Source organism: Peromyscus maniculatus, chromosome 2 (assembly GCF_049852395.1).
Source record: "Peromyscus maniculatus bairdii isolate BWxNUB_F1_BW_parent chromosome 2, HU_Pman_BW_mat_3.1, whole genome shotgun sequence".
NCBI classification, from domain to species: Eukaryota; Metazoa; Chordata; class Mammalia; order Rodentia; family Cricetidae; genus Peromyscus; species Peromyscus maniculatus.
In genome coordinates, this window is record NC_134853.1 from 143,887,801 (window position 1) to 143,915,422 (window position 27,622).

Below are 27,622 nucleotides of genomic sequence, written 5' to 3' on the forward strand. Positions count from 1 at the left end.
TCCTCTGGGAAGGGATGGATTTGCTTTTTACTTTTTAATGTATTCACTATCCTCCCCCATTTCCCTTTGTCTTGGATTATTTTTATTTATTTTAACCTGTTTATGTTGGGGTGTGTGTGTGCGCCCCTGTGCTCACACACACAAGCACATGTTCACGTACACACATATGCACATGCTTGTATGTATCTGTGGAGGTCAGAGGACAAACTGAGGTGTTGGTCCTCAGGGGCTATCCACCTTTTTTTGACAAGGTTTCTCACAGGCCTGGAACTCACCTAGTAGGCTGGGCTGGCTTGCCATGGAGCCCCATGGATCCTCCTCTTTCAGCCTCTCCGAAACTGGGGTCATAAGCACACACCATCAGGCCTTTAGTTTGGGAATGTAATTTTTGTTGTTTGTTACATGGTGTCCAGGGATCGAACTCAGATCCTCATGACTGCAAGGGAAATATTTTACTGCCTGAACCATCCCTCCACCCCTTCGTTTCTCTTTTTGGTTTTTCGAGGCAGGGTTTCTCTGTGTAGCTTTGCGCCTTTCCTGGAACTCGCTTTGGAGACCAGGCTGGCCTCGAACTCACAGAGATCCGCCTGCCTCTGCCTCCCGAGTGTTGGGATTAAAGGTGTGCATCACCACCGCCCGGCCCCGTTTCTCTTTTCAATAGCCTTAATTTGAGGGAGGCAGTTTTAGGCTCGCAGCAAAAAGGAGCAGAAGGCACGGAGATTTCCCACACGCCCTGCTCTTACACATTCATAACCCCCTCCATTGCCATTGTCAGGCACCAGAGTGAGTGACACGTTCCTTACAGGTGCTGAACTTGCATTGACACACTGTCTCCCAGAGTGTGATTTAGGGTAAGCTTCACTCTCAGTATTGAACATTCTGTATCTTTGACAAATCCGTGGAGACTGGAGTTCACCATTGCAGTGTTATGCAGAGTGATCTCACCGCCCTAAAATGCCTCTGTGTTTCCTCTTACACAGCTCTCTCGTCCCCAGCCCCTGGGGACCACTGATCATCTTACTGTCTCCATACTGTCCCTTCCCAGAATACTGCTGGAATATCTGGATTGCGGCCTTTTCAGGCTGGCCTCTGTCTCTGTGTAAGATGTACCTAAGTTTCCTCTGTGTCTTTTCAATCTTTCCTTAGTCCGATGTCTCGTTCATATAAGTCTGGGCCAGTATCTCACTGTGTGGATGTACTGGGTTGTTTGTCCGTTCACCTAGTGAAGAGCATCACGGTTACCTCCCAGTTTGAGCAATCTGAATTAAACCTGAAGTAAACACCTTTGTCCGGGCTTCTAAGTGAACTTAAGTCGGCAGCGGCTTTAGGTAAATTCCAAAGAGCATTACCGCTGGAGTAAATGACAAGGACGTGTTTGGTTTCCTTGGGAGGCTAAGGCAGGAGGGTTGGGTTGTTATGAGTTTGAGACCAGCCTGGGCTACATAGTGTGTTGCAGGCCAATCTGGGCCATGGAGTGAGACCTTGACAAAAAAAAAAAAAAAAAAAAAAAAAAAGACAATGAGTTTAATAAGAATCCGAATCGGGCTGGAATCCTAGTTTTGCCTTCCCAGCAGCGGTGACTGTTTCTGCTGCACGCCTCAGCTTCACCGGCATTTGCTACGGTCAGCATCTTAGTTCCCTTTTGCATCTCTGGGACCAGACACCTGCCAGGAAGCGGCTTAAGGGAGGATTGTGATTTGAGGAGATCCAGTCCATGACGGCAGGGAAGGCACGGCAGGGGCGTGAGATGGGTGGTTATACCGCACCCACGATCGGGAAGCAGAGAGGTGAATGTCAGGGCTCAGCTCACTTCCGTCATCTTCTCTTTTGATTCTGTCTGGGACTTCAGCCTAAAGATGGTGTCACCCACATTCAGTGCTGGTCTTTTCTTCTTAACGCCCTCTGGAAACACTGTCACAGACACATCCAGAGGTGTGTCTCCTTGGTGATTCTAAGTCCAGTCCAGCTGACAGTGCAGATGAGCCATCCCAATCGGTGTTGTGGATTGAGGCTATTCTAATGGACATGGCATTGTTTCAGTTAACAAGGATGCTATAGGACGTGGAGCATCTTTTTATTTGCCTGCTTATCTCCTGTGTGTCTTCTGTGATGAACTACTTGTTAATGTCTTTGGCCCACACTCATGTTTCTTCTTTTCTTTCGTTAAGAGTGTTTTGGATAACAGTCCTTTACAAAAGCATCCCAGCCCAGAGCTTGTCTTCTCGTTCTTCTAAGCATCTTTTGCAGCACAAACATTTCAATGTTTATCAAGTCCAGCATATCAAGTCTGTTTCCTGGAGCATGCCTTTGATACTATACTAAAAAGTCATTGCCAAAGCCAAGGTCCAAACTTTGTTCTTGTGACCTTCTAGGGTGTCATAGTCCACAGGATTTATCTTATTTTGTGAAAGATGTAAGACCCGTGTCCAGATCTTTTTCTTTTGCATGTTGATACCCAGTTCTTCTGTCCCCATCTGTTAGAAAAGCCCGTGTCTTCTCCATCACCTTTGCTCCTGCGGCAAAGATCAGCTGGCCATACTTGATGCTCATCTACTTGGAGCTTCCCTGTGCCTTCTGAACTGTATCCTCCTGCCAATACTGAGCTGTCTTGATTATTGTTGCTTTATTGTGATCTGTGTGTGTGTGTGTATGTGTGTGTGTGTGCGCGCATATTCATGTGTGTGACTGCAAGTGTTCGTGTGCCACAGTGCACATGTGGAGGTCAGAGAAGAACTGTGGGTGCCCGTCCTCACCATCCAGCTTGCTTGAGACAGGGTATCTTTGATGCTTTCCCCCTCTCTATGCCAGATGAGCTGACCCGGAAGCTTCCGCGGGTTCTCAGTCTCAGCCTCTCATGCTTCCATAGGGGCGCTGGGATAACCGATGTTCATACTCTGCCTCTAGGATTCTCGACATTCAAACTCATGCTTGCTCAGCAAGCGCCTTTATCCACGGAGCCGTCTGCTCAGCTCCCCATCGTCAGTCTTGAAGTGGAGTGGTATCAGGCCTACGGCTCTGCCCTCTTTCAATTTGGGCTACCCCATGACCCCTGCTACATAGTGTTATACCACAGCTGTGCACCATTAAGAAGAGTGCCTCTTGTCTCTCCGTGCACAGTGTGGACGCGTTCTGCTAACAGCCACAAAATAACTTGCTGTGGGATTTTGATTGAGACTGCATTGAACTTATAGATTAAGTCAGAAGCGCAGTAACAATATTGACTCTTTCTATCCGGGATCATGGGATCGTTCTTCGTTTTTTTAAGTTATTCCTTTGATTTCTTTATCAGAGTTTTGTCATCTTCTTCAAATAGATCCTATACAACTATTTCTAGATTTATTAACTATTCCTTTTCTCTGATTGCTAATGCAGATAGTAAGTATTATGGGTTGCTAGGGTTTTTTTTTTTTTTTTCATTTATTTTTCAAATTGTCCTTGCTCCTTGCTGGCCTGTTGGAAAGCAATTGATAGTGTTTGACTTCATGGGCTAATATCACTTAGCATGATGTCCTCGTTGTCCATCCATGTAGTAGCATATGTCAGAATTTATTCTCTTTTTATAACTGAATAATATTCTCTTGCATATATGTGCCATATTTTGCTTAACGTCTCATCTTCTGATGTACACCTTGGCTTGTCCCTGTGTTTTTTCCGCTGTGAGTAAAACAGCTATTCACATGGGTGTACACATACCTGCTTGCATCCCTGCTATCTGTTCTTTGAGTATATTCTCATATATATAATATAATATATATCCTATGTCAGTATATGTATTCAATATAATTCTATTTCTGCTATGCTGTTCTACAGAGTAACGAGATCATTTTATATCTCTACCAACAAGAGTACACGAGTCCCAATTTTCCAAACGTTCATCTAAATTTTGTATTTATTTTATTTTATCATTTTAAATTGCATTTAGATCTGTATTGTCTATGAGTGAGAGGGTGTGTGTGTGTGTGTGTGTGTGTGTGTGCCACAGTGCACACACATAGACATCAGAGGACAACTTGTGGGAGTCAATTCTTCATTCCACAATGTGGATCCTGAGGATTGCACTCAAGTCATCAGGCTTGGTGGCAAGCGTGTTTAGCAGCTGAGCCATCTCACCAGATCACTCGGCAGCCTTTTTAATAGCGTCTGTTAAGGGGTGCCAGGCAGTTATGTCGCTGTGGTTTTCATTTGTATTTCCCTGATGATTGGTGATGTCGAGCGTCTTTCAGGTACTTGTTGGCCATCTCTGTATCTTCTTTGGAAAACAAAGTGTCTACTAAAGCTTTTATCTACTGTATTGGTCAGATTTTCTGTCTTATTTATTCATAGTTTTTTTGAACATTTATTTTTATTTTATGTGTGTCTTAATTGGAGTTTCTGTTGCTGTGATAAAACACCATGACCAAAAGCAACTTGAGGAGGAAAGGGTTTATTTATAAGTCACAGCTCACTGAGAGAAACCAAGGCAGAAACTCAAACAGGGCAGGATTGTGGATATAGAAGCCATGGAGGAGCGCTGCTTACTGGCTTGCTCCTTGTGGCTTGCTCAACCTGCTTTCTCTTAGAACCCAGAACCATCAGCCCAAAGTGGCATTACTCACAATGGGCTAGGCCCTCCCCATCAATCACTCATTAAGAAAATACCCTCCAGGTCTGCCTACAGCCTGATCTTATGGAGGCATTTTCTCAGGTGAAGTTTCCTCCTCTCAGATGACTATAACTTGTGTCAAGCTGACATAAAACTAGCCAGGACAAGGTGTATGGGTGTTCTGCCTACCTGTGTGCTTACACACTATGTGCATGGAGGCCAGAGAAGGCATTGACTCCCTAGGGCTGGACTTACAGACAGTTGTGAGCGGCCATGTGGGTGCTGGAAACCCAACCCAGATCCTCTGGAAGAGCAGCCAGTGCTCTTAACCATTGAGCCATCTCTCCGACCTCCTCCTGTCCTTCTTAAATGCCTAAGGAAAACACCTTAAAGAAGGAAGAGCTGTCTTGGCTCCGAGTGTTAGAGGTGTCAGTCGATGGTTGGTGGGTCCTGCTGCCTTGAGGTGACACTGAACAGCTGGTGATGGAGCAAAGCAGCTCACTTCCTGGCTGACAGGAAGCAGAGAGAGGGGCCAGGAAATGACAACGGCAAGATAAAGCCCGAGGAGTCACCCCAGTGACAGTCATTCTCCAGCAAGGCCACACCCCCTCAAGTTTTCAGCCAGATTAGTATCACCAGCTGGAGATTAGGCTTCACCAGGGGAACCTGATGAGGAGGGCAGTGGGTGTGTGTGTGTGTAATATTAAAATCACAACATCAGGTTTGGTTTGGTTTGGTTCTTTTGGTTTTAGGAGGGTTTCTTTATTTGTTTTTGTTTGGTTTTTGAAAACAGGGTTTTTCTGTGTAGCCCTGGCTGTCCTAGAACTCGCTCTGTAGAACAGGCTGGCCTTGAACTCACAGAGATCTGCCTGCCTCTGCCTTCTGAGTGCTGGGATTAAAGGCATGGGCCACCACAGCCAGGCTAACACCCAGGTTTTTTTAAAAAAAACGATTTATTTATTTTATTTCGCATATGAGTGTTTTGCCTGCAAGCTTCTATGCACACTATTTGTGTGCCTGGTGCCCCTGGAGGATGGAAGAGGGCATCTGATTCCCCGCTGGAACGAGAGTTACAGATAGTTGTGAGCTGCCTTGTGGGTACTGGGGATTGAACTCAGGTCCTTTGGAAGAGGAGCCAGTGCCCTTAACCACTGAGCCATCCCCCAACACTTTAAAATTAGGTTTTTGTTATTGAGTTTTAGAACTTCTCTGTATATCCTAGATATTAATCTTTTGTCAGTTATGGCCAGTAAATACTCGCCATGCTCCAGGTTGTCTTTTTTTACTCTTTTAATTGTGACTTTGGATGCACACTTACTCCCTGCCCCCCCCCCCCCGCCCCGTGAAGCCCAGGTTGTCTGGTTTTTCTTCTCTTGCCAGCGCTTTTGACGTTTGAATCCAAGAAAACCACTGCCAAGTCCCCTGTCATAACGCTCCTGCTTCTGCCTTATTTCCTTCTATGAGTCTGTAGTTTTAGACATTATATTTAGTAAGTAGAAAGTTTGAAATTAGGAACTTAGAGCTTTCTAAATTTATTCCTTTTCAAGATTGTTTTGATTATTCGAAGTTCAGTGAGCGTCTGTGTTGATTTTAGGATGGAGTTTTCTGTTTTATATATATTTAAAAAAGCATCAGGATTTTTACTAGATTACATTAAGTCTGTAGATTGTTTGGAGCAATATTGATACTTTGATATCATGTTGTCCTACCCATACCCATAGGATGTGTTTTTATTTATTTATATTTTTTTAAAAAAAGACTTATTTTATCTGTCAGTGCTCTATCTGCATGTACGACTTTATGCCAGAAGATGGCATCATATCCCCCTATTGATGGTTGTGGACCACCAAGCGTTTGCTGGGAATTGAACTCAGGACCTCTGGAAGAGCAACCAGTGCTCTTAACTGCTGAGCCATCTCTCTAGCCCCTGTTTACATTTTCTTTAACTTTGTTCAGCAATATTTTGTAGTTTTTATCATGCAAGTCTTTTCTCTCCTTGGCTAAGTTAAATTTTAAGTATTACACTGTTTAAAAATTATTACTGTTGGAACTGGAGAGGTGGCTCGGCGCATACAACTCTTGCAGGGGGCTGGAGTTTGGTTCCTAAATCCATATGAGGTGTCTCACAATCCTGTAACTCCAGCTCCAGGGGATCTGACAACCTCTTCTGGATTCTGAAGCCATCAGAGCGCGTGCTCGCGCAGGTACACACACACACACACACACACACACACACACACACACATACACACACACACACACACACACAAACACACACACACACACCACATGCATATACACATAATTAAAAACTTTTAAATCTTAATGATACATTTCCGTTCTTTTTGATGTTGTTATAAGTGGAGTTGTTTTTATAATTTTCTTCTAGATCATTCATTATTAATATATAGAAATGCAACTGTATCATTTTGACTTTGCACTCTGCTTTACAAAACTTGCTAGTTCTAAGGGTTTTTATGAATATTCAGAATTTCCTTCATATCTGTGAATAGAGATAATCTTATTTTTTCTTTTCTAGTTCAGGTGTCTATTTCTTTTTCTTGCCTAATTGCTTTGGACAGAACTGTCACTAATACGTTCAATACTAGAGGCAAGAGTAGGTATCTGTATTAGGTTATTTTATAACTGACAAAATACCTGAGAAAAGTGAGTTAAAAGTAGGTACATTTATTTGGTTTGTAATTGTAAGGAATTTCAAGTCCTCTATGACAAAAACGATTCTGTGGCTGCAGTAGGTCATGGTCCTTACTAGGAAGAAGATGCAGGGCCAAAGCAGGATACAACCCCTCAAATGCCTGCTCACATTCACCTACCTTCACCAGCCATGTGTCCCAACCCCAACGGTCCCACAGCCTCCCAAACAGCAGATGTTCAAACACACAAGCCGATGATGGATATCACATATTCAGTCCACAATGGCATCCTTGTCTTGTTCCCGGTTCTTGAGAGAAGCGTCCATTCTTTCACACTGACTGTGTTTGCTGTGGGTTTTTTCAGATATGACTTTTACTCAATTCATAGTTTCTCAAGTGTTTTTATAAAAAAAAAAATGAGCTGAATTTTTCAAAATCTTTCTCTTTGAGCCTTGATAATCATATGAGGTTCTCTGCTTCATTTGGTTAATGCAATGTATGACCTTGATCAAGTTTTGTGTTTTGAACTATCCTTGCATTCCAACAATAAATTCCACTGACCATCAATCCGTTCACTCTTACTCTGCATGCCTTTGCTTTCTTGCAGACAATAAGCAGCTCGGTCTTATTTTCTTTAATTTAATGACTTTTGTAGATGCATTTGAGCCATTGATGTTTAGAGCCAAAGTTGCTATGGTTAGGTTAATACATCCATGTTTCTCACCGCTTTCTGCTCTTGTTGTAGTATTTTAGTTTTCTACTTTGTCTCTGCCTTTTGCTTTAGTCAAACAGATTTTATGGTTCCAGTACCTTCCATCTTTTAGAGTGTCAGGTGTACTTCTCTCTCTTTCCTGGTTGCCCCACAGTTTGTAAAGTACATTTACAACTAACCCAAGCCCCCTCCCCAGTAACGTTCCATCTCTCACAAAGCAAGTGCCAACCTTGCATTGGTGAGGCCACTGATTTGGCTTATAAATAAGTGTGTGTGTAATTTTAACTAGTATTTCAAACAAGCAGCTATTTGTTAAATCAGTTCTGAATAAGAAACACATTATTTTGCCTTCACTTAATTTCTTTCTAGTTGTTTTTCATTCTGTGTTTGGCCCCCATTTCCGACCAACATCATTTTCCTTCTCTCTAAATGTCTTCTTACATTTCCTAAAGTGCAGGTCCACTGGAAATAAATTCCTTCCATTTTTGTTGTTATTTCTCTTCACATTTGAAGGATAATTTCTCCAGGTAAAGAACTCTAGGTTGGCATTTATTTCCCACTCACTTTAAATACTGCATTCCACTCTCTTCTTAACAAGGTGGTCTCCCGGACAAGTCAGATATAACTCCCGTCTTCTCTCGTCTGTAGGGAAGGAGTGTTTTGCCTGTCTTCTGACAGCATTCTTTTTAATCTTTCACTTTCTGCTATTGGAAAATGTTAGGCTTAGATGCGACTGGGGCAGGTAGCCTACCTGGTGTTTTCCAAGCATCCTAAACCTGCAGCTCAGTGTTTGACATTAATTTGGGAAACATTTTCAGCAGTTACTGTTTCCGTTATTTCTTCTTTTCACAACTCTCTTCTGCTATTTCCACTTTGTTTTTAATTAGAAACAACCTGAAGCTCTCGGTTATTAATATTGTGTCCTGTTGCTTTCTCCTCCCCACCCCCCACCCGTCCCGCTTCAGTTTTTGCTTTTGGAGATTTCTGTTGAGATTTCCTCAAGCTCATGGTCCACCTGCTAGGAGTCCACCACTGGCATTCTTCGTTTCTGTTACAGTGCTGTGCTTTCTAGCGTTTCTTTTGTCTCTCCTTCTCAGAAGTTCATGGTCTCAGAAGTTCATGGTCTTCTATATTGCCCACTTTGCCCCCAGAGCCCTTAGCATACTGACACAGTTGTTTTAAATTCCTGTGGGACAATCCACCATATTTAATATCTCTGTGTCTGAGTCTGCTATCTGTCTAGATGTTTTTGCTAGTATGTGTGTATGAGAGAGAGATAGAGACAGAGAAAGTACTAGATAAAGGAACTGATGTATATCATGTATGTGTATGTGGTGTGTGTGTGTGTGTATGGTGTGTAATGTTCTCTAGTCCTGTGATTAGGATCAATCTTTTCTTTTTCTTCTTTTGTTTTTTGGGGGTTGTGCTCATGTACCTTGCACATATGTGCACACACATGTGGAGACCTGCGGCTGATGCTCGGTCTTTCTCAAGCACTCATCTTATTCCCTGAGGCAGATTTCTTTAGTTGAATCTTGAGCTCGCTGGCTCTGGATACCCAGCTTATTCCAGGGGTCTCTGTCTCTGCCTTCTAAGTGCTGGAATTACAGGTGCCTGCCCTTCCCACCTGGCTTTTATGTGGGTGCTGGGGAATGGCTGAGCCTGAATCTCCTCTCCCTCAGGTCTGTTAGGGTCTGATCAAGGCTCTAGTCAACTAATTTCACTTGAGACAAACCTTGTGAAGAAGAAAAATCTTTAACATGTTTTAAAATCAGTTCTGTTCCCGTCAACTGTTGAATACACATGGGGACCTCTCCACCCCAGGATTCACTGTAAGAACCTAGAAGGGCTCAGAGAGTGAAACCCAGAAGTGTGGGAACCTGATAAATGGTACTCCCTGGAGAATTTGTCCCTTAGGCTTATCTACAGTGAGTCTCCAGCAACTTGTCAATTCCAGTTTGGGTTTTCCTACTGGATCCCATGATGGTTTCCTGCTTCCAGGTCTCTACTTCTGCAGACTTTCCTCACAGATAGAACAAAACACCCAACAGAAGCAACGTAGTGGGAGAAGGCTTTAGAGTTTCATGGTGGGTGAGGTTCAGCATCTGGGACTCCATCTGCAGCAGCAGGAACTGGTAGACGGCTTGTTATGTCTTAGGTCAGGTCGGGAACCTGGAAGCTAAGACCTCCAGCTGAAATTGGGGCCAGCTATAACCTTCCAGCCCATCCTCATGGTTTTATGCCTGATAGCTAGACCCTATGTCCAAAAGATTCCACAGCCTCCCAAAACAGCGCCCCCACCTGGGGACCAAGTATTCAAGCACCTAAGCCTGCACGTCCCCATTGTACTGGGATTCTTATGTTCTCCAGGCGTTCTGGCCAGTTTGGGGGAAAATGATTGCTCTATGACTTCATGCTTTCAGACTCAAGAAAAGTTGATATTTCAGTTGCTTCTTAGGTGGAGTGATGGCTTACTTCCAAGTTTTTCATACGGCAGACCAGAAACTAGAAGCCATTTTTTTTTCCTTTTCATTTCCCCAAATAATGAAAACAATCCAACCCCCCCTCGACTGGCATATGGGTAAACGAAACGCGGCATATCTATGCACAGTAATGACAGTTAACAATAAAACAGAACAAAGTACTCAGACATGCTACACATCGATAAACCTCAAACCTGCTGAGCACAAGAAGCCAGACCCAGAAGAACACCCAGGATGTGATTCTATTTGTATGAAATGTTCAGGGGAGAAAAAAAAATTTTTTGGAGACAAAAAGCAAATTAGTGGTTCCCTGGGGCTGCTGGCGCCAACAGTGAAATAGTCGCAGGGGGATTATTGGAAGATGGAGAAGTTCTAAAATTAGGCTATGGTATGCTCACACGAATTCCTCACTTCCTCCAAACCACCATATACGCAAAACAGGTCAGTTTTGAGGAGTACAGATAATATCTCAAGAAAGCTCATTACTGAAAAGTATGAAGGTTTATCTGTAAACGTGTGACAGTATTAAGTAAACAATGGTTCCCTTACCCCAGTGCCTCAAGCCTACCCACCCACCCCCATCTCACCCTTCTTTCTTTCCTGCATTTCCTCAGTGACAACAACACACCACACGTCCTGGGCATCTCCCATATCATTGCAGTTCTTGAAAACAGCCACACAGGGTGGCGCACGCCTTTAGTCCTAGCACTTGGGAGGCAGAGGTGGTGGATCTCTGAGTTCGAGGCCAGCTTGGTCTACAGAGTGAGTTCCAGGACTGTTACACAGAGAAAACCCTGTCTCAATAAGGGGGGGGGGGCGGTGAAATGTAATATAATTACATCATTTCCCCCTTCTCTTGCCTCCCTTCTCCCCTCCCCATGTACTTCCTTTGCTCTCGCTCAAATTCATGGTCCCCTTTTCTTTCATTGTGGTTACACACACACACACACACACACACACACACACACACACACACACCCCTAAATATAGAAATATAACCTGCTCATTCTATGTAATGCATGTATATGTCTCCAGCGCTGGCCATTTGATACTGGATAATCAGCCTGTGTATGCGTCCCTGGGGAAGACTGTTTCTCCTGTTATCAGCATCCTTGGGTGCCTGTGGTTCTTGTCTATGGGTTGAGGCCTGGTGAACTTTCTCTCTTCCCTGTTAGCATCTCTGACAAGGTGGCATCCTTGTTCAGGTCTTGTCTAGGCAGCCCTGTGGGTGAGACTTCCTGGATATAGCTTCTCTGACATTTCTAGGAGACACAATCTCACAGCAAACCTCCTGGTCCTCTGGCTCTTTCTGCCCCTTCTGCAATGCTTTAGGTACAGGAGCTGTGGTGAGGTGTCCACTGGGACTGAGCTCCACAACTCTACATTTTCATTGGTTGTGGTTTTCTGTAATGGTCTCCATCTGTCCTGGCTGATTTTATGTATCAGCTTGACACAGCTAGAGTCATCAGAGGAAGGAACCTCAGTTGAGGAAATTCCCTGATGAGATCCAACGGTAAGGCATTTTCTCATTTAGTGATCAATGGGGGAAGACCCAGCCCATGGTGGGTGGGGCCATCCCTGGGCTGGTGGTGTTTTGCCTGAGTAAGACCCCCAAGCAAGACCACCACAGAGCCATTATCCTGTGCAAGCACACAGAGGTCTTTATTAACAAAACAAGCTAGCTTGGTCCGCCCTCCAACATCTAACACAGCGGGAGGAGGAGAACAGCCCTGAGCACTCACTTTAAGGGGTTTATATAGGAAAGGTTTACATGCAGCTTGGGATTGGACGAGGGGGCTAGGGGTGAGGCAGTTCTTTGAAGTTACTGGCTGAACTATAAGCATGAGGTTACTGATGGCTAACAGGATTCAGGGTATCTACAGAGACATAAATTTTTACTCCCTATGTCCTGCTTTTGTTGAACCCAGGATAGATACATTCAGATTTATTGTTCCAGTTCTACTCTCCTCTAAGGTCAACTTCTGGTCAGCTGAGTCCATTCCTCCCCATATCTTGTTCTGCCAAGTCCAGGATACATAGATTTATTGTCCCAGCCTTAAGTTCAACTTCTGATCACTTCTAAAACTGCTGGTCAGCAAATACCTTTGGAGGAGGGGAGGGGGAAGCATCTCTCAAGATGGCTACTGATTATTCCCTTTCAGTGGTACTGGGTTCTATTTAAAAAAAAAAAAAAAAAAAAAAAAAAGCAAGCTGAGCAAGCCACTAAGTAGCTCCCCTCCATGGCCTCTGCATCAGCTCCTGCCTCCAGGTTCCTGCCCTGCTTGAGTTCCTGTCCTGACTTCCTCCAATGATGAACTATGATCTGAAATTGTAAGCAAAGAACGCCCCTCTCCGCACCCCACCCACCCCCCGCCCCGCAACTTGCTTTTTGGTCATAGTGTTTTGTTGCAGCAATAGAAACCCTAACTAAAACACCATCTGTTACAAAGAGAAGTTCCTCTAATGAGGAGTCATACCATGAAATTTTTACAGTTCCATGGCTGTTCACGGCTTTCCGTCCCCTGGTTGGGTGTGTCTAGATCTTCTCCATACATGGCCATTAGGAAAAGCAGTGTGAGAGGACCCCAGTGCCACCAGGACGAATGGAGAGGTGTGGGGAGGCAGGAAAGAAGGAGAAGCAGAGAGAGTTCTTGTTGTTGTTGTTGTTGTTGTTGTTGTTGTTGTTGTTTTGTGTATTTTTTGTTGTTGTTTGTTTACTTGCTTGCTTACTTTGTTTTCTTTTGTTGGGGGGAGCTGCAGGGTTGAGGGGAGGATATGGGAGGGACCAAGAGGTGCGTGGAATTGAGGTGCATGATGTGAAACTCTCAAAGAGCCAATAAGGACGTTAAATTAAAAAGAAAGGAAAGGAAAAGCATTGTGTGCCATCTCCCCCATCTGCCAACAAGGAAGCGGGGCCCCTGTGTTCGGATCCGCCTTCTCCTGTGCCTACAGATGAGCTGAACCAGCAGCTCGCTGTTGATTTCAGTTGAGTATTTAGTCTCCACGGAAGGTGACCCCTCCCTCCACCCGCTGAGAGCTTCTGCTTATTTTGTTGTTGTTAATGGAGTGCCCATCCTTTCCCTTTGCGCCCGCTTACACTGGCGTATCTGTCTCTTTGGCTCTCAATCTCAGTGCTTTTTATAACATTAACTTTTATGCTGCTGTCTATGGTGCAGATATTTCAAGTTAGCCTCTCGCCATTCAGTGTTGTCTGTGGTGATTTTGGTGCCTAGACATCACTTGCTTGGCAGTCTTTCTCCCACATTTTCTGATTTCATTGAAATACTTAGGCTTTTTCTAGCCCAATATTATATACTGTTCGCCCCTATTTTCTATTTTTGGCAACTTTATAGTGTTCTTTTTCCCCTTTCTCTCATTTTCTTGCTAATCTTTAATTCATCTGGAAATGGTTTTGATATGTGGAGTAAGATTGGAATCTGGAGAGCCAGGCATGGGTCTCAGTGGTAGCGTGCTTGCCTAGCGTGTATGAAATCCTCGATTCAATCCTTGTGTCAAAAAAAAAAAAAAAAAACTGAAATCCCAAATAATAGAATAATTGTCAGGACACAATTAATGAATAATTCATTCTTTTGCCACTGCTGCGAAACATCTTCCCATTCATGTTTTAGATACTTGTCTCTGCTTGAGCCTCTTTCTAAGGCTTTTTATCTCATTCTCTTGATCTCATGTGTTTTCAGACGCTATTACAACATGGTTTTAATTATTTTGGCTTAATGATATATTTTAAAATCTGATAATACAAGTCACCTTTCATCATTCCTGTAAAGACATTTTTTTCAGTCATTATCTTATGTTTAGCTTTCACATTTTACAGTCATTTTGTCTGAGTGAAAGAGAAGTCTTTTGTGGTTGTGAATGGAGTTGAATTAAACTGAAAAATCACTGGAGAAAACTGAGACCTGAAATTTTACTTTCCAAGGAACAGCAGCATTGGAGCTATGTGTGTATGTCTCTCTGTCTCTGTCTCACTGCCTCCCACCAGGATCTCACTCTGTAGCCCTGGCATGTCTCTGAAACTCACAGAGATCCACCGGCTCTGCCTCCTGAGTGCTGGGATTAAAGCCATGTGCTACCACTTCTGGCTTGGTTATCTCTCTTGCTTAAGATGTTTAATTTGTTTGCACCATAAGCTATTAGAATTGCATCTTTGTATTTGGGTTATTATTTGTTGTTTAATATGTGTGCTGACGTTGTTAAGGGGGAACCTTTTGCTGTAGGGTGTCCTTATGAATTCTCACTGATTGAAAGAGGCACTGTTAATATGTGCTAACTAGTTATTTAACTCTCCCTAACCATTCTCACCTGTCTTCATGGCTGGGGGTTGATTTTTTTTTTTCCATTGCACCCATGGATGCAATAGTAGCATTGATGTTCCAGGCATAGCCAACCAATTCCTGATTGGATCTGAGGCCTACTCCATGAAAAAGAATCTGTGCCCTATGCTATAAACTTGCTCCAAAACCTATAGCTCGGCATATACCGGGCCTTACAGAGAAAAATTTACTACTGATGATTTGATAAATTCTCATGCAGTTAAGCTGCCTTCTAATTTTTTCTGTTTATAGCCCTAGGTTAGGGCAACCTTGTCAGAAAAGCCACAGTGGGCTCTATGCAGTGGTCAGAGCAGAGATTCATACTTGGTCAAAGTGCTAAGAATAAGTGTGTGTTGCATATTCAGCCCTAAACAGGACATCCACATTAGCCCTGTGAGGCCCAGGGAACGTTGCAGAAGACGGGGTGGAAAGACAGGAAGAGCCAGAGGCTAGGGAGGAGTGCCAGGAGATGCTGACTTATGGGTGTGACATGGTCACCACAATCACTAGCATGCAGCAACCACGACCATCCACACAAGACTGGTATATGCGTGAGAAAAGAAAAAGTCACAATAGAGACAATAGAGGGGGAGGGAGATAAGAGACGTATGGGGAGTGAATACAATCACAATATATTAACATTTATACCATGTGCAAATAAGAATTTGCACCTTTGCAGAAGTCATGCCTCTCAATTCACTTTCTGTCTCGTTTTACGGGTTAGTGGTGTAGTGTGAATCTTTACCAACACTTTTTTTTTTAATTCTTCCTTTGACAAGAACGCCTCTAGTGTTTCATTAGATATTAGTTACTGCAATATTAAGGCTGATGTGAGCTAAAGTTGCTCGAAGGAAGTGTCTTTCCTTCTGCTATCTTATTAAACATTCTTTATGGCAGTAGACACTGGATTTCATCAGATGCCTGCCTGAATTTTGGGAGTTGATCGTATTTTTATCTTCTTCGAACTATTGATGTGGTGGAATGGTATTCACAGATTCCTTTATATTGAACTGGTCTTGCATTCCTGAAATAAAACTATGTGGTCATGGTATGTTAGCCTTGTAATATTCTGGTAGATTCTACTTGCCAGAACTCTATTAAGAATTTTCATAGCAGTATTAAGTTGGTAATCTTATTTTGGCCTGTCAGATTTTGTTAGCAGGAATTTGCTAGTTGGGTAAAATGTATAATTTTTGAACATGGAAATTATCTAGGATCTTATTGAACACTGGGGTGGGAAGACCTTGTCTGTATAACCTGAATGGAGCATCCTTGCTCCAGCCCCATCCTTCCTTCCCACACACAGCTCTGTCATCTCTCACAGGAGGAATCTTTGAGTATGCGGACGGCCCCAACGCCCAGGTCATGAACGCCGAGGAGCATGCCTTTCGATTTTCTGCCAACATCATCAACAGGAACAGGACTCTCCTGCCCAACACAACCTTGACTTACGACATTCAAAGGATTCATTTCCACGACAGCTTTGAGGCAACCAAGAAGGGTGAGCATGCAGATCCTCACTGTGCACTTCCAAATTGGGTGGGTGGGGGATGTTGAAGCCTTTCCTGCTTGGTTTGGGGGCCTGATGCTTTCTCTTGCCTAGAGCAGCCTGAGCTAATCCCCAAGGAGTAGGGGTGGGGGCTGTGAGGAAGTCCTAGGCTAGCCAAGCCTGGTGCTGTAGCCTGTAATGCCAGCAGCCAGGAAGCCAAGGGAAGATCATGAGCTCCAGGCCAGTCTGGGCTATACAGCAAGTACAAGGTCAGCCCGAACTACACAGCAGGACCCTGGGAGGCTATGAAGGGTGGCTGACAAGTGGAAGGAAGGTAGGCAGGGGCTGGGATTGCCGGAGAAGAAGCCAGCCAAGGTCTCCAGGACCTTTGAACCAACATGAACATTTCCAAACTTGGGTTTTCTTTTCTATTAGTTTTATTTTTAATGGACAAATATTATTTATGGTATAGGACGTACTGTTTGGATACATGTATGCCTTGCATATTGCTCAAATCAGAGGACCTCACACATCCACCACATCTAACATTCATAATTTCTTTATGGTAAGAACATTGCAAATCCTCTCTTTTAGCTATTTCAAAATATGCAATACATTATTATTAACCATAGTCACCTTGCTACGGAACTTATTTTATCTTTCATTGGTATCCTACTCAAGTAGCAATAGGTAACATACATATAAAACAGATATAGTATTAGCCAGAGAGCACACCATCTGCCTGCCATAAAAAGACCTCATGAACATAGCACACTGCTCAGGGCCTGCAGCAGCTTGACCACAGAGCTACAGATGATTCCTGAGTCTGACCTGGTCCCGTATTCAGTGTGTGTCTGTGGTTTCTGTTGTTGTATTTGGTGTGTGTGTAGTTTCTGTTGTTGTATTCGGTGTGCATCTATAGTTTCTGTTGTTGTATTCGGTGTGTGTCTGTAGTTTCTGTTGTATTTGGTGTGCGTCTGTAGTTTCTGTTGTATTTGGTGTGTGTCTGTAGTTTCTGTTGTATTCAGTGTGTGTCTGTAGTTTCTGTTGTATTCGGTGTGTGTCTGTAGTTTCTGTTGTTGTATTTGGTGTGTGTCTGTAGTTTCTGTTGTATTTGGTGTGTGTCTATAGTTTCTGTTGTTGTATTCGGTGTGTGTCTGTAGTTTCTGTTGTATTCAGTGTGTGTCTGTAGTTTCTGTTGTATTCAGTGTGTGTCTGTAGTTTCTGTTGTATTCGGTGTGTATCTGTAGTTTCTGTTGTATTCGGTGTGCGTCTGTGGTTTCTGTTGTATTCAGTGTGTATCTGTAGTTTCTGTTGTATTCGGTGTGTGTCTGTAGTTTCTGTTGTATTCAGTGTGTGTCTGTAGTTTCTGTTGTTGTATTCGGTGTGTGTCTGTGGTTTCTGTTGCGGACATCATCACTAGAAAGTCCTGGCTCGAAATAACAAGTTGTGGTGAGTCTAGTTCAAGTTGTCCCACACCTGAATTCTTAAAAGTAAGGTAAAAACAGATTAGAAGAGAGTGAAATACCACTGTTCACAGGTACACACACACACACACACACACACACACACACACACACACACACACCAGTAACTAACTTCTCAGTTCCTGGGTGAGTAGCCAGTTGCCAGTGTGCTACCCAGCACACCCAAGTGCACAGTAGGTTTTAGTTTGTTTGTTTGTTTTGTTTTGTTTCTATGTTCTTTAGAGATTTACTTACCTTTGTTTTATGTGTATGAGTGTTTACCTTCATGTGTGTATGTGTGCATCACATACGTGGAGTGCCTGCAGAAGCCAGAAGAGGGTGTCAGATCCCCATGGAAATGGGGTTTGATTGTGAGCTGCTGTGTGGGTGCTGAGAACTGAACTTGGGTCCTCTGCTAGAGCAACCAGTGCTCTTAACCACTGAGCCATCTCTCTAGCCCCATTTTAATGTCTTTTAAAAGACAGCTCATATACATAATCTCATGTATGTGTGCCAGCCCTCCAGGCCCATAGGCTCTACGTCTATGATTTCAACAAACCATGGACCAAAAATGCCAGAGGAAAAAAAAGAATTTCTTCTGTACTAAACATATATAGACTTTTCCGTGTCGTTTCCCCTAAACAATAAGCACAGCGCCTATTTACATAGCATTTGCATTGCATTGTGGGATGAGGCATCTTGAGACGATAGAGCATAAGGCGAAGTATGTGGAAGATATATGCAAATACCAAGCCCCTCTGCGCCAGGGACCCAGCATCTGCGAGTCTGATATCTGCAGGGGGTCCTGGAACCAATTCCCTGCGGATCCCGAGGGAGACTGCATATCTGAACTATATTTTTACATATATATTTAATTCAAATTCAACTTAAAGGCTTAGATAACTGGAAATAGCTTCCATAGAACCTTAGATTTCCATGTAACCATTTAAAGATCTCAAGCCTAAGGAATCTCATTTCCAAAATGACTAGGTCATCCTTTCCGAAATATGATATCATAACCCATCAAAGCTCATATCACAATTTTTAGTTAAATCATTGGGTTTTTAATGTACTTTATCTTCTCCCTCATATGACTGAAGGGAAGACTCTCTTGATATTTGCTCTATTTCTGGGGCACCTGAAGGATAAGGAACTATACTAACTGCTCAGTGAAGTAATTGTTGAATGTATCGGTGAATGATGAGAACCTAAGAGTCATTGTCTAGGACCCCTGTAAACTGAGGCTAGGGGTTAGCATCATCCATGGCAGGCTGAGACTTGCCCACAAGCTAGCCTTGTCTCTCTAATGAGTTCCTGGTTTCTAACTCATTTGATCTCCTGGGCTGCCAGGAGCGGAACCGCTAGGATGTTACCAGGATGTGGCTCTGTTTTCTGCAGTCCCACTGTGGGTTAGCTTCTGAGCTCAGAGAGTCGGCAGAGGATGGACACTGACATCCCTACAACTCTGACCTCAGCTGTGTTGGAGAGCGTGCCTCTAGTAAGTACTTAGGACTGTGTCGGACACTCTAATAATAAGCAGGACTTGGCTCTAGGTGCACTCGGCTCCCCGGCCCTCCACATACTCAGCCATCAAGGCCAGGCCTGACTCCCACAAGGACTTTCCCTCTTCTCCGGCTCCATGAGGTTGAGCTCTCATGTCTGACATTCATGAACCTCACTCCACCCTCCCTGGCTTAGTCCTGAACCCTGCCTCCCCAAACTAGTCTTTTTGATTATTCCCAGCATACCCTGCAGCCGGCACCAGGAAGCAAACATCCATCTCCCTGCCATGCTGACACCCATGTGCTAAAGACTGCACTGGATCAGACCTAGCCACAGAGATTTCAGGGCTCAGCAAATGCCTGGAGTCAGATCAGAGGCCCTCCGGGGTTCAGTGAGCTCGGAGGCTATGCTGTCTGGCTAGTGATGCTTTGGGACCCAGCATAGGCACCTTCCCCAGCCTGGTGGCAGCGTAGCACAGTTTGGGAGCCTTCCCAGGGCACTTCCTCCCAGGACTTACACTTCCTATGCATTACTGCCAGGCGTCCACAGAGACCAGAGGCAGAACCATCCACTCCCAGAAGCCAGCCAGAGGCAGAACCATCCACTTCCAGAAGCCAGCCATTCTCTCCCTCCATATCAGACCACACAGCTTACTCCCCTAGAGCCTTAGATAGTGTGCCCCATCCTCAGGTCATCAGTAGATCCTGGCCAATGTAGCCCCAGCTTGGCCTTCCTGCTACATCTGGGCACCCAGTCCCTTAGACTCCGTTATGCATTCTAGCTCTATCGCCCTCCTGGGGCTTTTGTACATCCTGTTCCCCTCGCTTCACATACGCCCACCCTACCTGCACCCAGCCTTGCTGGTGTTGAACTAACTCATTCTTGTCCTTATATTCTTGATAAGATAAGGTCAGGCCTCCTCACCTCCATCTTTATAACCCTAGACTTTTTTTTTTTTGTAATCTCAACTCCTAGGTGTGTCTCTCTGTCTCTGTCTGTCTGTCTATTTCTTTCTTTCTTTCTCTCTCTCTCTCTCTCTCTCTCTCTCTCTCTCTCTCTCTCTCTCTCTCTGTGTGTGTGTGTGTGTGTGTGTGTGTGTGTGTGTGTGTGTGTGTGTGTGTTTCTCTTCCACCAGACTACAGTCCCTATTAAAGTCCCTGTTACTGTACTATGTATCCTAGTTTGCTTCATGTTGCTGTGATAAAACACGGACCAAATCCAATTTGGAGGAAAGCCAAGGCAGGGACTGGAGGCAGGAGCTGAAGCAGAGGCCATGCTCACTGCTTCTCTTCCCCTGCTTGTGCTCACCTCCTTTCTTATATGATCCAGGACCACCTGCTAGGGTGGCACCACCCACAGTTGGCTGGGCCCTCTTGCATCATCAATCAAGTCAATAGCCCACAGGCCAGTCTGATGGGAGCAATTCCTTAGTTGCAGTCCCCTCCTCCCAAGTGTCTCCAGTTTGTGTCAAGTTGACAAAACTAACCAGCTCACCTATCATGGACCCGAACCCAGAGTGCACAAAGTCATCAGTGAGGGTCTGACCTGATATACAAGGGAGAGACAGGATGAACGAATTCCCGGTATGTTGAAGTCACTTTAAATTTCTCCTGATAATCCCAGAGGGAGACGAAGCTTCACCCCTGTACAGGTCACAGCCAAGATATTAGGAAGTTGGGTCATAGGACCAACAGCCATGACAGCTAGAGAATGGTCATGATCCACACAGTGGAAGCAGGAGGGCTTCCTGGAGTAAGGGGAATCTCAGCTGTGTTCTGAAGGATGGTGGGAGACAGTAAGGACAAGGGTAACATGGACATCAGGGATGGATTTGCAGGAGGACAGGAATGCACTTGAGTAATCCTGGTGGGCGTTTGCTGTGTGACAGAAGTTAGGGGTCACAAGGTGAGAAAGGAGGGGGTGGCCAGTCCCTGCCATTGCAGAACTTCCGGTTATCGAGGCTGGGAAGATGGAGCCAGGCCTGGGAACCACAGAGAATGATGCAGAGAAGAGTCGAGCCTGGGCTTGGCCAGGGAGTACTCAGAAGAAACAAACCTGTCTAAGCCGGTTCAAGACAGCATCCCTAGCACCCAGATGAAGCCAGCGAGCAGGCAAGCCCTTCAAGGGCCTCTGGGAGCCCCTGTGACTGTGCGGTCTACTCATGGCTGCCGTCACTCCGTGCTGCTGACGTGCACTGCTTTGACCTGGCCTCAGAGGTCCTGAGGTTAGGCTCACTCAGCATCTCCTTCATGAGCTTTGCTTATTGGGTCCCACAACCCATCACCTGCAGTGTCGAACCCGGCAGTACTCGTGGGTCGTCTCGAGGGATGGCCCTTTGAACAATGCCATCTCGCTCCCCACAAGCCCTTGAGTTGCTCCCACTCGGGAGTTCCTAACGCAGTGTTTCTGTGAACGGCTGTGTGCTTGTCTTCAGGGGCACGGGTACCCAGTTTCGTTGAGTGTGTTTTTAGGAGTTGAAGCATGGGCTCACAGTGTTCCGCCAAACAGTTTCATAGGTGGTTGCACAAATTTGCACTCCCACGGCCGCGCACAAGGCTGGCAGGTGTTCTACACCTGTGCTGACATGCAGGAAGGTCAGTTAGACTTTCTAAGATTTTTTTTTAAAGACTTTAAGCCATTATGTTGATTTGTTAAGTGGTTGTCTTATTGTGGTTTTCTTTTATATTTATCAGATGATTAGACAATGGAAGTCCCTTTTAATGGGGAAAGGCCTCGTAGGGCTCAGTGCAGGAGGAAGGACTAATTCAGCCAGAGCCGGTCGGGTAGGTGGTGCCCGGTTTTGTGCTTCTGTGTCCCATTGCCCCATAAGACCTACCATGCCCCACTGTGCTAATTTGAATATTGAATAGGTCGTTTGAATATTCTTTTTCTCCCTTTTTGGAGTGCTTTTTTTGAACCTTTCAATGACCTTTTAAAAATTGCTGCTTGTTATTTCCTTGTTGACTTAAAGGAGTTTTTTTTTTTTTTATATATTCTAGAAGAGTCATTTTGGGTGTGTGTGACTTTATGCATTTCTATATGTATTATATCCATTATATGTGGGATTGCCTTTAGTGCTCTCTTAGTAGTCATATCTCATGAGAAGCAAAGCTTTTCATTGTCACAAGTCTGATTTATTAACAATTCCCATTGTGTATTCTGGTTAAGAAGTCTTTCTTCGTCTGTCCCAAAGACAGTCTCCCCCGTTTGCTTCTAAGAGTCCTGTGGTTGTGTCTTTCATGGTTGGCTCACTGATTTGTCTCTGTGTGTGGTGAGACGTGACTGCTGAGATTTGTTTCTTGTACACAAGGCTGGTAGGATGGATTCAGCTTCACCACAGCATTGTTTGCATGTATTTATGTGTCTTAGTTAGGATTTCTGTTGCTGTGAAGAGACACCATGACCATGGCAACTCTTATAAAGAAAACATTTAATTGGGGCTGGCTTACAGTTTCAGAGGTTTAGTCCATTATCTTCATGGTGGGACATGGCGTTGTGCAGGCAGACATGGTGCTGGAAAAGGAGCTGAGAGTTCTACATATTGATCTGCAGGCAACAGGAAGTGACTTGTGTTCCACACTGGGTAAAGCTTGAACACAGGAGAACTCAAAGCCCATTCCCACAGTGACACCACACTTCCTCCAACAAGGCCATACCTACTCCAACAAGGCCATATTTCCTAAAGTGCTGCTCCCTATGGGGGCCAGTTTCTTTCAAACCACCACACTGTCCATCTACCAAACCTTTTGCACAGAAAGATATTTCTATCTAGTCATTTTTCTGTTAGCAACCATAAGCTAGAAATGGATGAAAGGACCATCTATAAGAGAACAGACAGATTGGCACATAATTAAACAATAGAATTTTAATCAGCCGTAAAGGTATACGCTCAGGTAGGAGTGTGGCCCAGTGGTAGAGCGCTCACCTGGCATATGCCTTGGATTCTATCTCCAGCACATGCACACACAGACGTAGGCAGGGGGTTTAGTGTATGGCACTGTATCTCAGGTTTTCAATTCTGGCAGGTAGCCTCCCTCTTCCATAGATGGAAGCAACGCTGTCTGATCCTCCAGGCTTTCTTCTGCTGGGCCTGATCCCACTGAACACTCCCGTCTTCCCCAGGAGCTGCACACTCTCCTGGTCTGTGCTCCTTTTCATCTTTGATTTTCAGGTTGCATTCCTTAGGAGCTTCGTTAGGACCCTTCCAAGGAGATGCACTTAGGCCCATTTCTGAGGAATCCAGTGATAAGTAATTGTTTCTAGATGGATGTTACCACCACCACCACCACCACCACCTCCAAGCTGGATCCAACCCCCTTAGGTCACGTGGGGCAAGGGGACACAGAAACACAAAACCTGGCACCATCTACCCCACCAGCTCGGGCTGAATTCGTCCTTCCTCCTGCTGGAGGCCCAGGAGGCCTTTCCCTATTAAAAGGGACTTTCACTATTGCCTTTATTTTGAAGTGTTTTGTGGAAAATTAAAAGAAGAATGTCTGCCAAGCAGGATCTGAGCCAGCAGCTCAGAAAGCACTGTGTTTTCTTCCAAGCCTGGCCAGAGCAGGCTGGAATCGACCCAGCACTCCCCAGGCTCCTCTGCCTGCACTTATTCTCTGGGTGGCTCAATTCCTTTTAAGACACAAATTGATTGGGATAATTTCAGCTATAACTACAATTGCCGTGGAAGGGAGGGTGTATTCAGGCTGGGGACTCCTACAATGACTGTGAACCATCGAGTTACTGTAAAATGACCAGAAAATGGATTCAAAATTGAAGCCACAAATAATGTAATTACTGCAGTGTATGCACAGGACTGCCAGGACAAGGTTGGCTGCTGCCCTGGAAACATCTGGAAGGAAGCAAGGCTGCTGTTGTTGTTGCTGCTACTGCTCTGACAACCTCTGTCCTGGGCCTTGTTGGTACCAGAGTTCTTCCATCCTGGAAGATTCTTAGAGGTGGAAGAAACATGGAGGGACTAGAAAACAGATGTAGAGAGGGGACGAGGAGAAAAAGGAAGTGTAAGTCAGGAAGGAGCCCAAGTAGGTCTGGACTCTGCATCCGTGGGAGAATGGAGTTTAGTGTGGACATTGCTGTCATCTATCACCACCGCAAACGTCAGAACCACAATTCTCGTCATCCCTACCCATGCTGTCACCTCCATCCCTACCTCTACCGCCATCATCTCCATTGTTGCTATGACAACATCGTCATCACCACCAGTCTTGTCAACACCAGCATCATCCCTGCTTCTGTCAACACCATCATCTCCCTGACAGCATCTTTATCAGCAGCACCATCTCACTGATGCAATGGTCCACAGAAGCCCCGATTTTGTCTCCTTTTCTCTCTCCACTCACGTCTCTCGCCATCCCTGCTGGCTTCGTCTCCATGACTGCGATGCCACAGACTTTATCACCAGCCGTGCCCTCCACACCAACATCAGCATCTCAACACTGTCTGGAAGCTGGGATGCCACCTACAAAAACATCACCGTTGTATAGCGTGCTAATAGAGCCAGTGTCCTCCACAGCTGGGCTTATAATTGTCCCTCCTTACTTCTCTGGTGTCAGATGAAGGAGAGACTGTTACAGCCCCATTGCTCAGATGAGAAAACTGAGACTTCATGAGTTGTACTCACCCACCCCACCCCCCAGCTTCCCTCTGGACCTTTTCCCTATGTGTTTATGGGATTGTCAACATCACTGCCCACTCCCAGTGTGCATAGCACCTCACTGACCCCTGTGTTCCCCGCCACTTTGTTGCAGCCTGTGACCAGCTGGCACTGGGTGTGGTAGCCATCTTCGGACCATCACAGGGCTCCTGCACCAATGCTGTCCAGTCCATCTGCAACGCCTTGGAGGTGCCCCACATCCAACTTCGCTGGAAGCACCACCCCCTGGACAACAAAGACACCTTCTATGTGAACCTCTACCCCGACTACGCCTCCCTCAGCCACGCCATCCTCGACTTGGTCCAGTCCCTCAAGTGGCGGTCAGCAACCGTGGTCTATGATGACAGCACAGGTGAGTGGCTAGACCTGCCGAGTCTGGGGAAGGGGTGGGGGAGCAGAGCTGCCTCCGAGGAGAAGGTCACGCCTGACACCAGACACCAGCGAGCAGCCGGTTCCACTCACACTTGCCCCTAGGGCCTCTCGCACCCATACACACCAGCCACACACGCACCTTATTCAACCCCAGCCTGGCTCACGCCCGACTCTTCCCCGCTCCCCAGCACGCTTGCATCATCTTCTGCAGCGGAGTACTGAGCTCTGCGATTGGCACCTGCCAAGCATTGGTCTGTGCTCGAACTTCCACAGCCACCTGCCGCTGCCGGCCTGCACCCCTACACCTGTACCCTCCCGTGCGCAGGAGGCATGTCCGGATTCTCCACACCCATTCACAGTTTATGCATCGTGTGGCCTGGCGGCAGTGTGTTTGTGCTGTGTGTAAATCCCTGCTCTCCCGCCTGCTGGCTGGGCTGCTACTCCCTGCCTCCATCTCCTTCCTCATGGGGAGGCTCCGGAATAAAGAGGGAAGAGTAGATATAGAAACCTGGCTCGGAGTGCAGGGGAGGTTAGTTCCAGATCCTTGGGACACCTGCACACAGCACCCTTCCCCCATTCTTTGCCTCCCCTCAGGCACCCCTGTTCATGCCTCTCTGTACTCAGATACCTTTCTACTTATGTGATTGCCGGCCCCAGCCAGGGCCAGGGCCATAGAAATGAGCTCTGGGCTTGGGTCACGTGCTCCAGTGAGGAAGAAGGAAAAGCCTAGGGTGGACCCCCTGGTGCAGAGGTGCCCATCCTACGGTCATGCCTTGCCCAACTGGGATCACATCAGCATCCATTCACAGGGCCTGCTTTAGCCCATTCCTGCCTAGCCATCCTAATCTATCATGGTACTCACCTTCCAGAACCCTCTTAGGATAGCGTGTTACCCTTGACTTCCCAAGTCCTGGGCCCCTTGGTGTAGGCCCAGAGCAGATAGCCACTACGAGCTCCATCGAATGTTCTGGACCTTGCCTTTGGACCTTGTGACCTGTGACAACTCTTCAGCCATGGTCTTGACGAAATGTTTGTTACGAGTGAACACAGAGTGTCAGAGGAAGGGAGAAAAGAGTGACCGCCAGACCTGCCTTCGCCTTCTGCTGCCCTCAGGAGGTTCGCTCTCTGGAGACAGAGCAGGCGTTCCTCCGGGGGAGTGTATGGGAGAGATTGCTCAGTGTACCAGGAGTCAAGCAGTGCCAGGATAGTCTCTTTTAATTCCACAAGTCTCTCAGTGACTCTATGGGGTGGTGAATCAGAAAGGCAGGAACAAAGATTCAGCAAGGTAACAGACCCCGCCCACTGTCAGCAGATGGTATCGCAACCCACACCATCAGGCAGGCCTGTCTGAGCCCAAGGCCACTACTGTTAGCCAGCACGGAGCTGGTTCCTCTTTCTTTCCCAAGACTTGAATCTCAAGACAATTCTTAGCCCAGCCTCTTCAGCAACAGTGACCTTGGCAAGTCACTTAACCCGTCTGCCCTGGCTCTTCCCTCGTGTCTCGTGTCTCGAGAGGTAGCACATCCAGCCTTGAAAAGCCCTCCAGCTCTCAACTACCTGGGCTCCATGTCAGCTCTTGATTACCTCCTAATGGGGGGCAAGAATAGCAGGATGAAAGCCCACAGGCAAGATGAATCAGGATGCTGTTTATCCATCTCAGGGTTCTTCGAACCGCTACGGAGCTCTATGTTACTGGCAGTCCTTAAAAGGCAGCCCACCCCCTGAGACCCCAGCAGGAGGCTCTGACACCATGGGCCACTCCAGGGTGCCCAGTCCTCTCTAGTGTCTCTGCAACTTGGTGGTCTTTCCTTTCTAAACCAGTGGTTCTCAACCTTTCTAATGCTGTGACCCTTTAATACAGGTCCTCATGTTGTGGTGACCCCTCCAAGCATAAAATTATTTTCGTTGCTACTTCATAACTGTAATTTTGCTACTGTTGTGAATCGCAATTAAATATCTGGTATTTAGAATATCTGATAGAGGACCCCTGCCAGGGGTTGTGGCCCACAGGTTGAGAACTGCTGTAAAAAAAAGTTTATGAGCCCATTTCTGCTTCCAGATCATAGGTTCTCTGTGCCTCTAGAAGTCAGCACAAGCTTGGTACAATGTGGGCATTTTTAAAGCATTGGTTGAACTGACTTGGGGTGAGTTGAAACTCATGTTGAATTAAACTCTAAGTCTTGCAGGAAAAGGGTACAGAAATGAAGATACCCCTACCCTATTTTTTGAGGAGTTACATCATCTTCTAGGAGACAGGTGATTCACTATGGGCCAGTGGTAACTCTCGGCCATTAGAGCTAAGAATCAAGTGGCAAGGACAAGTAGTCAGAGGTCCAGGTACCTGGGTGCAAGAAAG

General features: G+C 45.7%; 1 protein-coding gene across 2 annotated transcripts in view; it reads left to right on the forward strand.

The window, feature by feature from the left end:
• The window catches only part of Grik3 (glutamate ionotropic receptor kainate type subunit 3), a 220,002-nt gene that overhangs the window by 121,137 nt on the left and 71,243 nt on the right, over positions 1-27,622 (forward strand). For both annotated transcript variants that reach the window (XM_076565053.1, XM_076565054.1), the window contains exons 2-3: positions 16,090-16,266; positions 24,989-25,246. In XM_076565053.1, coding sequence (XP_076421168.1) covers positions 16,090-16,266; positions 24,989-25,246 — 435 coding nt within the window. The remainder of the gene's footprint in view (positions 1-16,089; positions 16,267-24,988; positions 25,247-27,622) is intronic.